The 12,269-nt window shown below is 30.9% G+C and overlaps 1 protein-coding gene across 3 annotated transcripts in view; it reads right to left on the bottom strand.

Moving 5' to 3' along the window:
- Positions 1–1,629: 1,629 nt before the first annotated feature.
- Positions 1,630–12,269, bottom strand: part of Dll (homeotic protein distal-less) — a 93,835-nt gene continuing 83,195 nt past the window's right edge. The window contains exons 4-8 of one of the 3 annotated variants that reach the window (XM_089712292.1): positions 7,940–8,069; positions 6,846–7,033; positions 6,336–6,416; positions 3,856–3,992; positions 1,630–3,317 (exon numbers count right to left, since the gene is read on the bottom strand). In XM_089712292.1, the coding sequence (XP_089568418.1) occupies positions 3,236–3,317; positions 3,856–3,992; positions 6,336–6,416; positions 6,846–7,033; positions 7,940–8,069 (618 nt within the window). In that variant the 3' untranslated portion in view covers positions 1,630–3,235. The remainder of the gene's footprint in view (positions 3,318–3,855; positions 3,993–6,335; positions 6,417–6,845; positions 7,034–7,939; positions 8,070–12,269) is intronic. The other 2 variants (XM_089712294.1, XM_089712293.1) reach the window with 2 other exon arrangements.

The raw sequence follows: 12,269 nt of genomic DNA, 5'->3' as shown, positions 1-12,269 counted from the left end.
GCGATGTATTGTAATCTTCGAATTATTTAAATAAATTTCAATGAAAAGCAGGATTCTAGAAATGTAGAGTTGACATATTTGCCTCAGGTATAACGTAATTATGTATTTGGTAAAATATTGATATACACAATGTATGTATGATAAAATTATTAAATTATAAGCTTAGTTTACCATTGCTGTACAATGAAAAGTACTATCAGAATCTATGTAGTTCCTATTTTCGTATTTTACTAATTTAGGCACCTAACTAGGTTACTCTCCGATTTTTAGACAAGGAAATATCAAAACTTTATTACTAATAGGTCAAACATCAACACTGTTAATGATTATAATTGAAGAAAAATTCAGTTCGATAGTTAGGTACGAATTTTAACTACATACTTCTCTATTAAGTTACAAAATCTTATTTTCTTCTTATCTTACTTTACTTACTGTTATTTTCTTATCCAAAAAGACTCTTCTAGCTCTCTGCATGCAAACTTCCTTGGAATGTTCTTCAGAAAATCAATATACCTATGTATAATGTATTACTATGTACCTATATGTTCTGTGCCTATTAGTTGTATTGAACTCATTAGCTGAAATTAGTCTCTATACATACTACGATAGACCACGTGATCTAACGCGGCGTATGTCAATCCCATACATTTTTGCCTTTTCTAACTTCGTTATCGTTTTTTAATTGTTACTTTGTCTAAGGCCCAAGGTAATAGAATCCCTCTGGGTTTAGTTTTAAGATATCTTTTAAGACTTGTTTCTGTGTGCCAACATAATAAAATGTAAATAAAAAACAAAAGTGTTTTATTTCTTCGTTGAAATTGTAATTTATAAGTACATAGATAGGTACCTAGTACAGATACTAATAAGCATGAAATCTATACCTAGATCAAAATTATCGCAATTGCTTAGTATTCATTTGATAATAAATATTGTTCAAAATTGACTGTAAATTTTACTACCATGTTTGCAATATTATCTCTTATCTTATATATAAAATTCTCATGTCACAATGTTAGTCTGCATACTCCTCCGAAACGGCTTGACCGATTCTCATGAAATTTTCTGTGCGTATCGGGTAAGTCTGAGAATCGGCCAACATCTATTTTTCATATGTACCACGGGCGAAGCCGGGGCGGACCGCTAGTGTCTATATACAATTATAAAGTGTAAAGAGACAGTTCGCTGAAAGAAGTAGGTAACCATAATAGGTGGTTCTATGTACGGTGCATTTAGATCAAACGAACATAGAGCTAGAGCAAGAGCAAGAGCATTCTTTCGTGATCGTTTAGTGTCGAAACTCGTATTCAGTGTTGTTCAGTATTAGAACATTGCATAGAATCTTTTCGAACGCACTAAGAACAACGAAAGAATGCTCTACGCCTGTTTACACAAGAGTTTGACATTATAGTGGGGTTAGAATGAGCATTCGCTCGTTTGATCTAAATGCACAGGTAGAATAATCAAAATTAGTTCAGTCTTTCTTGAGTTTGAAATGAGTTAAATAACTACGTACTAAATACAATGAAACCCACTTCATAAAAATGTTTTGTAGATTTTAATTTTCATTAATATAATATGGGTAGATAGTGTAAATAAAATACGAAGGTAATAAAATGAAAACACAGCATAATCTTTTCCATTTTTATTTGACAAAAGAATTAATTCACTTTTCTCTTAGTTCCACTTTCCTTATTATACATTGAAATTATGAAGTAATTAATCTATCTATATTTATATGTATATTATCTTCTATATTTTACAAAACATATGTACAAATCATCCCGTAAAGACCCTTATATTATTCTGAAATCAATTTAACGGACTTTGAACCAAAATAATTATATTATAATATCAATTATTTATACTAAGTAATTCACAACTAATAGGTGAAAAATTTAAAATTTAAACGGTTAAAAATCCGTTAAATTGATTAAAGAATTAACATAGATAGAAATATGAAAGTACATTCATTATAAATACAAATTTATGCGTCCATTTTTGCACATGCCACGTTACTCGAAGTATTTTCTACATAAAAAAAAAAAAAATCTTAAAATTATTTATCACAACAGAAAGGTTTGTTTTCCCGTTTTACTAAATAAATAGATAATGGTTTTAAAGCTTACATTATTAATTTTCATATAGTAAGGTTAACGTTTTAAAAATAAATTATCTATAGCGTATACGCCACAGATTATAAAACTGTTTGACGTTGACAGTTTGCTTTTTTATTAGAAGTGTGGCAATGTTATACAGTACAATAAAATAAAATTTGGAAAACATTTTTCCATTTTTACATAAGTTGAACACTAGGACATCATATAATATTATGTACATTATTGCACGCCTAATAAAAAATAAAATATCTATACAAATATTCAGACATTGCCAAATTTGTATACGCATAACATTACAATGGCATACACAACTCAATGCCAAGATGGCGACAACGAAATTATCTGTGGCAATTTTAACGCATGTACATTAAAATAACCTATAAAATAGCTAAAAATTTACATTTTTTAATTGTTAAATATATCTTAATAATAAAGTTGGTTGTGTCGTGTTTTCCACAAACGCGAGAGGGGATTATTTTTAATATTATTATATAAATTTACTTCCTTTTATTATTTTCTGTAAACCCAACGGTGTTACACGGCCGGCCAGACCCTGTTGACAAATAATTTTTTGCATTAATAATTTGATTTTTGAACAATAAGATAGGAAGTAATTTGATGGTATTCAAGTATAAAACTATGTTTCAAACATCCGGCCAGATACAATAAAATGTATTTTTGGGAAAATTTTAATAATTAGATGTGAAATGAATGTATAAATTGAATGTGACGACGGCCAACACCTTGTTAATATATCTAGGTAATATTTATAGATATATATTGAATTTTTTTTTAATCAACTGTGTTAAAAAAATCAAAATAATAGATTTTTTTTTGAAAATGGTCAATAACAAAGACAAATTTTATTTGAATTTTGAACGGAATAAAACAGTTAAGTTTTAACTTGAAAATTTATTATTTATTCAAGTCTGGCCTTTTAAATACCGAAAAATAAACCCCCCATTGATGATGTGTGCCATTGTAAAATTAAGCGATTGTACATTATATAAAAAAAAAAAACAAAACAAAAAACATCATGAAAACGCGCGTGCATAATATTGTAAAATTGCTGTTAATTTACAAAATAATTGTGAAATACATTAAAACTAAGCAGATCTTCAGCTATCGTAATTTTGTTCATTTGGTCCTAAAAATTGACTCCGTAAACCCATTCGATGGAACAAGGCTAGGCCGTTTTCACTGCAAATAATAGATAAAATTTGATATTTAGAAAACATTAAATTATTTTAATATTAACTTAAATTATAAGATTACTATTTCAAATGATTGAGACAATAGACAAGATTTGCCAAATGGTGGTAAGTATAAACATAATATAATATATTATATATAGGAAATTACATAATTTTGAGAATATTGAATGGGCAAATGACTATTACTACAAGCGATGTACGTTCGATTCCCATTACCAACAAAATTTGTTTATAAGATGTTACGACAAAAATAACATTGTAAATCATTTGTCATTCTTAAAAAAAAAATACTCCAAATGACCAAAAGGGGGACCCTATAGATACTCACATTAGCCGTTCCGGGTTGACATCAGCTGAGTACCATCTATATTCTACTCTCCTTTTTCACCAACTCTATTTCAAAACTATACTCACGTTAGCAATCCTCCGTCTGATACCACGAGTACTGCGGCATGTAGGGCGGGCTCCCCTATCCCCCCTTCCCCCCACATTTCCCCCACTTTTATCTATTTTTAGATACTCACGTTAGCAATCCAGGGTTGGCCTCCGTCTGATACCACGAGTACTGCGGCACGTAGGGCGGGTGCGGCTGCGGCGCGCCCTGGTGGTGCAGCGCGTGCGCGTGGGCGCCTTTCATGTCCCACGGCCCGGGGGGCGCGCCCTGGGGGCGATACTAGTATTAAATATGTGTATTTTATGTAGAAAAATGTGTGCGTGTACTAGTGTACACACGTAAGTGAAAATTCTTTATGACCTTATTTTTCAAAAAATAATTAACTATTTACGATACGTCGAATCACGCGTGGTAGGGATAAGAAAAAGATGGCGCGTAACGGAAAAATGTCACGCGTAACGAAAAAATGTTACACTAATTTCCAACCCCGATAAAGAAGTTTACTTCAAAAATATTAGTTTAAAGTAGGTGGTTATGAAGTTATAAGTACTTGGCATTGTGAGTTCTCGATGCAACTGCATTATTATTGATCAAACAGGTGTATAATAATTATTATTTATTCACCTAAGTAGGTTAGGTACCTTCACGATTATATTTCGAAATCAATCGTTATTGTACTAAATTTATTTTAAAATTAATAAAACAAGAAAGTCGTGTTCATTGCACGTATTATTTGACACAAGAAAAGCTGTAGGGGAAAGTATTTAATTTGGCATGTTCAGTTTTTCTTCTTTGAATTAGAATAATATTTTAAATTAACAAAATAACTTATTCATATATGTACACACCCTTGATTTTGTTGTAAAACATTATTTAACCATGTGTTTTTAAAAAACTTAAAAATTAAAAGGTTCACTAATTTCCGATGCTCTTATCAAATACATTATTGGCAATAAGCAAAAACAAGGTAAGGAGAAAGAAGAAAATCATCCATACACACTCGCATTTTATTAACTATCTCGAACCCCCGACTTTCCCAGAAACAATCTAACCACTGAACCACTGTTCCTAATAAAACATAGTGCTATGTAATTATCTGTACAAACAACGCATATTGCGTGCTCTACGTACAATTTACCATGCTAGGTGTGGAACCGCACCTCTATTGCTACTCTGTTTAATAACTTTTATCTAGTGGTAATTGTTATTGTGTTAATTCATTTTACGCATATAATATAGGAAAGTTTTTCTCTAATAATAATAGTTAAAAAAAACTAAAAAACACGCTTTTTATAGAAAACCGAACTAAAAAATAGAAAATTTTTATCAAATTAGTGTATTGTCATCGGTCCTCAATAAATCTATAAAGTTTGAACGAAATCTGGCCGTTTAAAGTGGGTCAAAATCGCGCCCAAAGAAGTCGGTTACAAACATACAGGTGAAGCTAATATAAAGCGTGTAAAAACACATCTTCGTGGATGAGGATGTTAGTGAAATAAATATTATATTATGTACATTTATTTTTATTGAAAAAGCGTTTTATACAATACTAGCTTTCCGCCTGCGGCTTCGCCCGCTTTGTCTAAAACCTAATAAATTTTATACTAAAACCTTCCTCTTGAATCACTCTATCTATTAAAAAAACCGCATCAAAATACGTTGCGTAGTTTTAAAGATTTAAGCATACAAAGGGACATAGGGACAGAGAAAGCGACTTTATTTTATACTGTGTAGTGATTCATAGATAAAGCTTGTATTTTATAGATTGTAAAATAATTTATGAGATATATTTAGCAGTAGCAAATTTTGTGTATGAAAACAAGACAACAATAGTATCTTAATTATATTTATTCCCCAGGAATAATATAATCAAAATCGGTCCAGACTTCAAATTTTCAATTTTATGAAAAGTCAAAACATAAGTAGTATCTTCTCAGTACTTTCTGATTCTTATCAAATTTAAATTGTGTTTGAAAGTATAAACGCCAACCCTACTTTAATTCTTACACAAAAGAAAAAAAAGGTGTTAACCACTAAAAAGAAAAAGTTCTTATGCCAAAATAGTTACACCGCCCTCGACGTCCTAGATCTTTAAGAGCCCCTTCTTACATTGTTGAATTCTACCACTTTCCTACATTTTGGAGTGATGTAATATACGGTAGTTGGTAAGATTTTTGACATTTTTGAATACTTATTTGATTTTTACACGAATTTTTGTGTTTAAAAAGTTAAAAACTCTAGTTTGAAAGAGCTGTGATTATGTTTTTTGTTCTAAAGAACTACTGTTAGATATGCCATTTTTTAAGTTTTACAAGTATAAAAGACGAATAATCCTATCCGGCACATAGTTTTATTGAAGCAGCGTTTTGATGAAGGTATATTGTCAGGAATTCATACAAAATATTTGCGAATTAATCTAAGTATTATACTTAATCAACACCTACTATTACGCTTTCTTTATCTTTCGATAAAACTGCATAAAGTTATCTCGACATAGTTGCGGATAAAATATCAAAAGTGACTGTTTATTTATAATATTTCGTAGTTATTACTGTGTACTTTTATTAACTACGCAACATTAATTAAAATAATATCTTTTATAATACTTACGTATCCTACTCTGGGATCCCACGACTGCTGATGAGGTTTCACATCACATGAGGTACCGTCTGGCGATCGTCCTGCGTTTGGCTGTAACAAACATATTTATTAGATTTTTTCACGTGTTATAGAAGATTTTTAATTTATTTATTTGCTTATATAAGAATAGCTAGGTACTAATAATAAGTTTAATGTTTCGAAAGAGTAATTTTCAAACACACAATGAGAGAATATAACTAGATATCGAACGAGATATCGATATAACTATATAGAATTTTCAACTGTGTCATTTTGAATGACTCCTAAATAAAAGTTTAATATGTACTAACGTTATTTCTTTATTATTTAACTTACATTTATTTTGAAATTATACTTAAGACTTTACAACTTACAATAACGAAGTATCGATATCAATAAATAGCAAATCTCAGCACTATAATAAGTTAAAATCAATCAATAAATAGTCAATCAATTTTCACTAAAAACAATATTATTTAAATCGTCAAAATATCCTCTTACATATCCAACCTTCACATCCCAAGACTGTTGGGGCGGCTGCTTCACATCCCAGGGTGTCCCCGTGGGGGACAGGCCCGGGGACAGCTCTGATACGGGCGTGGAGCTGGGTGTGGGACTGTGGGCTTGTGTCGGCCCACTCTGGTACGCGGAGGGCGAGTGTTGGGAACCGCTAGAGCTTCCGCCACCACCTGGGAGCAAATAGCACTATATTATTATTATGATTAAAAAGAGCAACTATGGAGTTTCTTGCCGATTCTTCTCCGTAGATACTGCTTTCCGAATCGGTGGTAAATGTTAAAAATATGTACTTAATGACGTTTCAAAAGTGCTTCTAGAAGAAGTCTAATTGAATAAATAAATGTTTGAGTTTGAGTTTGAGTATATGTAACTATACATTTTAAACAAAAAATGAACTGACAAATTCATTAGGAATTGAAATTATTTCTGCTTATGTAATCAAAAATTCAAAGATACCAAAATCGTCGCTTTACGCTAGGACGTATTGCGATGATGCGAACTTATAAATTTTACTCCCTACGCAAATAAAGAAGTTTCACTTCAAAAATGAAATGAAAAAAAGTGCGAGAAATTCAGGACTATGTTCATTTTTTAGAACGTCGGTTTATTAAAAAATGTTGTGTGGTTTTATGAAACCACGGTAAAAGTGAAACTTAGGCACAAAATTATCGTATTTGTACGATAATTATCGTACGGTTCGACCGTCACACGACATGCGCTACACAGACCAAAAAGTTTGAGACGATGTAATAAAAGTTTCACTTTAATATCTCTATCCATCTTTGTTTTTGGGAATAAATTTGTGTTTGTGTTTGGGAATAAATAAATATACTACAACTAAAGAACACGGTTTTGATAAACTCTTGAAATTATTATTGTATTGTTAAAATATATGTTAATATATAATAAATGATTTTTATGCTATCTACGTACTTTAAATATTCGTTTTTTTTCTGGAAATTACAAGCAAAATTACTTATTAATAACTCAGGCCCCGGAATCACAGACACAATAGAAAATCTATTGTGTCGAGGACCGATCGGGCCGTTCGGGGCTCAATAGGTTAAATAACTTACCATGTAACAATTGATTATTATTCGGCGGACTTCCAGGGGGGAGGCCTAAGCTGGGGGGCGGCGCACCCACTTGGGCGGCTTTCATCATCTTCTTGTATTTGCTTCTACGGTTTTGGAACCAGATCTTCACCTGTGGAGTAAATTGTTTATTAGATATTGATTATAATTTAAGTAGTATTTACGGGAAGGATAAATACAGTAGTAGTAGGTAGGTAAGTATAGTATTTACGGGGCCGGCCGGGGAGATTAAATACATTTTTTTTTGACAATTTTCACACACGGCACGATCTGATCCCATACTAAGCTTTCGCTTGTGTTATGGAAACCAGACGGCTGATAAACATACATATATAATTTTAAATAAATACTTATAATATAGATAATTAACACCCAGACACAGAGCAAACATCGATGTTCATCACACAAATATTTGCCCCGGGTGGGAATCGAACCCACGACCACTGGCTTGGAAGGCAGGGCCACTACCAACCAATCCAACCGGTCAGTCAACACACAGTACAATTAGTAGTAAGTTAGTAATAGTGCTGGCAAAAAGACGGGATTTTTGGGGAATTTTTATTTTTTTAACATTTATAATGGTTGGTAAATTATGGCTGCAGAAACGATGATGATATAAGAACTAGGGAATGGAATTTTTAAAATTCAGTTTGTAAATAATGTCCTGTTTGTATTAATTTATGTAGCTTCTATATTACTGTTTTCAATTTAGGACATCAAATAGAGCCAGGCAAAATAATAAACGTTTTCGAAAATTTAGTAGAATACTACGTATAATAATCTATATCTATAGAATATATAAAACTCAAAGGTGACTGATATAGTGATCTATCAACGCACAGCCCAAACCACTGGATGTATAGGGCTGAAATTTGGCATGCAGGTAGATGTTGGACGTAGGCATCCGCTAAGCAAGGATTTCCCGAAATTCTTGCGGGAACGGGTAAAACGGGGATGCACGTACAAAGTCGTGGGCAGAGCTAGTATTAAATATAGGAAAGCCAATCAATTAAAATCTATAATACCTTTTTATCAACTGAAAACCTTCATATCCTAATTTCTATCTATTCAGAGGTTTTATAGTTTAAATCGATATTTATGTATATATAAAAATGAAACCCGTTTTGCGTTGTCACGGCATCAAATCTGAACGGGTGGACCGAATTCGATAATTCTTTTTTTATTATATTCCTTGAAGTACGAGGTTGGTTCTTATGTAGAGAAAACGTAAATATGTACCACGGGCGAAGCCGGGGCGGACCGCTAGTTGAATAAAGTTTTCTCTATCCAACAAAAATAACTTTCCGTATTACATAATACGTACAGTGTTATTACCGCGACCTCGCCCGTTTTTGCGTGTATAATTATTGTTTGAGGAAAAAATAATCATAGCCGATGTATCAGAAATAGCAGATGTAGCAGAAATATCAATATAATTACTTATAGCACGGTACGTGCTATAAGTAATTATATTGATATTTCTGCTTCATAGAATGTGAAATAATAATATATTTTTCAATGGCGGCAAATGCATCCGGGTGATTATTATTTTAGTTAAATATATTGTAATACTTTATTTCAAGATGTATCTTTTAACTAGCTTTACAGATTAAAAAACTTCAGAGCCAGATTGTAATCCATCTTTCTGCCACTTTTTATCAAAATGTGACGAGCCGTTTTTACGTAAAAGAGTGATAGAATTTTGCTATAAAGTCGATTCTTGTAAAAATCTTTCACGTTAAAGAAATAGGATTTAACAAGAAGAATAAATAAATGAAAAGAATAAAGGCTGGTTTCACTAGTTCATAGCTATTGCCCCTTTTTGTGTTATATTTTATTTTTAATATTATAGGAATTGTCATTTTAACTGACCGATAAGCTAAACAGAACATATCCAGAAGTTGTATTAAGATTTAAGACTCTATTTAAATTTTAAGGATTAAAAATGCATATTGTATTGCTTTTATATACAAAACTACTGAAACTGTTAAAAGTTACCAAGAATTACATGTAGTCTATTCACCCACAAGCGAAGTCGCGTGCTAAACATAAGCTAACCAAACTTACAATGGCTCTAAATTCTCCGAACCACCCCTACGCATAGTGATGTATATTTATAGTTGTCATGTACGAGGGCGGAGCTTGGCAGTCGTTACACCGTTAGTGACGTGACTGTGTCGATATTATTTGTCGATAATTTATTTTATCGATGTAAAACAAATTAGTTGATTAATTTGAGTATTCTATTAGTGAGAACACGATTCAATTAGTATTATGGTATCGATTATAATCATTGATGGAGAGATAAAACATTAATTTATTAAAAGTCAACGTTTTATTTGTAATTTGAAACCGGTATTAATCGTTTATTATAGAGACATTTCACAAGATTTAAATATTTTTAAACACATGAAATCATAGGTTACTAATAGATACAAATTTTTATGCATGTAGGCTTATTAGTAATAATAGAATATAAATAAACCACAATATTATAATTATACATACTAAATGGGTCCTTATAATCAAAAGATTCGACGAGACAGTAATAACTTTCTTAATAACCCTTCAATCATAATTAATAACCAATGATCACCATAATATATTTAATAAAACTTAAATAAGACCTTTTCCCAATCAAACGACAAAAAAACACTATTTGTATACCTTTAATTGCCAACCATAACCGGTTTACTTCAAAAGTCGCGACACGTTAAAATAAACACTTTAACCGTATTTAAAAATAATAATTATCTTAATTAAGTGCACCATCAAAAACATTCATTCGCTCGTAAGGCGCGATGACAGTCATTATAAAATGAAATCTTATTAACGGTACGCAAAAACGTGATAAAAATAACAATTCAAGCAAGATTCGTGGTTATAATTATGTATTACGTAACCTTAAACTAGTATTGAGGTATTTTAATCAATGGATATAAATTTCACGTAGTAAATATTGACTTATATATCTTTATTGACGATTCATTCTTAAGAAAGTCAAGGCTTGTATTGTGTCGATAAAATCTAGAATCTTTTGTTTATTTATTATTTGGTTTTTCTTGGGACACTTTTTTATTGATAGATATTATATTCAAGGTAAATTTTAAAGTAAAATGACGTGTTTTCTTATAATCACTTGATAACCTGTCAAAATATTATTATGATATTGTATTATGCATTATGTTTTGTCGTTTCATTTTAAAATCTGATCCTTAAAATACTTCTACAAAATGCAATTATGTATCTACATTCACGTTACAATATAAACACCTAATTTATTTTTTGCAATAATAAAGACATAAGCGGGTTACTATTTAAATATCACTATATATTCACTTTAAATTTTAATGACATTTCAGTAATAAATCATTTACCTCAAGTGAAATTAATATATTTTCAATAATCAAGTATTATGTACATGATTAAGATATTTTATACATGTTACATTAGTCGTATGAAATAAACATTTATTAGATTTATGAGGTCCATTTGAAAATCAATTGATTCTATTCAATATTAGGTATCTATCAATTGGTATCAAATTGATTATTAAACTTATGGCTTTAGTCATAATATTTAATGGCATTTTAAATGATGCCAAATATAGTTGTTGCTATTTGGAATGTTACCAGATTGCTATTTATGTTTATTTATATTGTTATTAAGTTTAGTTTAAGTTTATTGACAAAGCAAAAATCATATCATATATTTTTATTAAATTGTACCCTTTAAGTTTGGAGATATAAATACCTACCTATAGTGTCATTTATGAATAAACAAGGTCAAATCAAATATATCAAATTTCCCTTTTTAAGTTATGTACGAATAACGTATACGTAATTAAAATTTATTAATCTAAGTAAAGGCATTTAAGTTACTTATTAATATACGTAAACAATACCAGTCACCAAATAGTAAACCAAATTATATCGACAATAATTTATGAAACATTTATCGATATGAACGACACATCCCTACGCGTGACCCCACCCCTATTACGCAGGTCAATCTACGCGTTAACCTCGATACCTAACTTATTCTATTGGTTATAGCTTTTATTACGTAAGCTTTTTATTAAGGGATACAACACATTAGCAACTAATTTAAAATATTTATTAGTGTAGTGGTCGGTCACCTTTAATTTAGCGTAAGAGGGATATTCGTAATTGAGGAAAAATATTCATACGTATAATAAAAGAGCGTGTGTGCCGAGCACACGTGTCAGAAGTGAAACTTCTTTGGCAAGATTCAAAGATACCAAAATCGTGGCCTTACCTACTCCATGAAGTGACGGTTTTGCCATGACGCA

This window comes from Colias philodice, chromosome 28, assembly GCF_061535455.1.
Source record: "Colias philodice isolate Cphi_HAF_F1 chromosome 28, ilColPhil1 Martin Lab GWU primary, whole genome shotgun sequence".
Classification (NCBI taxonomy): domain Eukaryota; kingdom Metazoa; phylum Arthropoda; class Insecta; order Lepidoptera; family Pieridae; genus Colias; species Colias philodice.
This window is presented reverse-complemented; position numbering and strand designations above follow the sequence as displayed.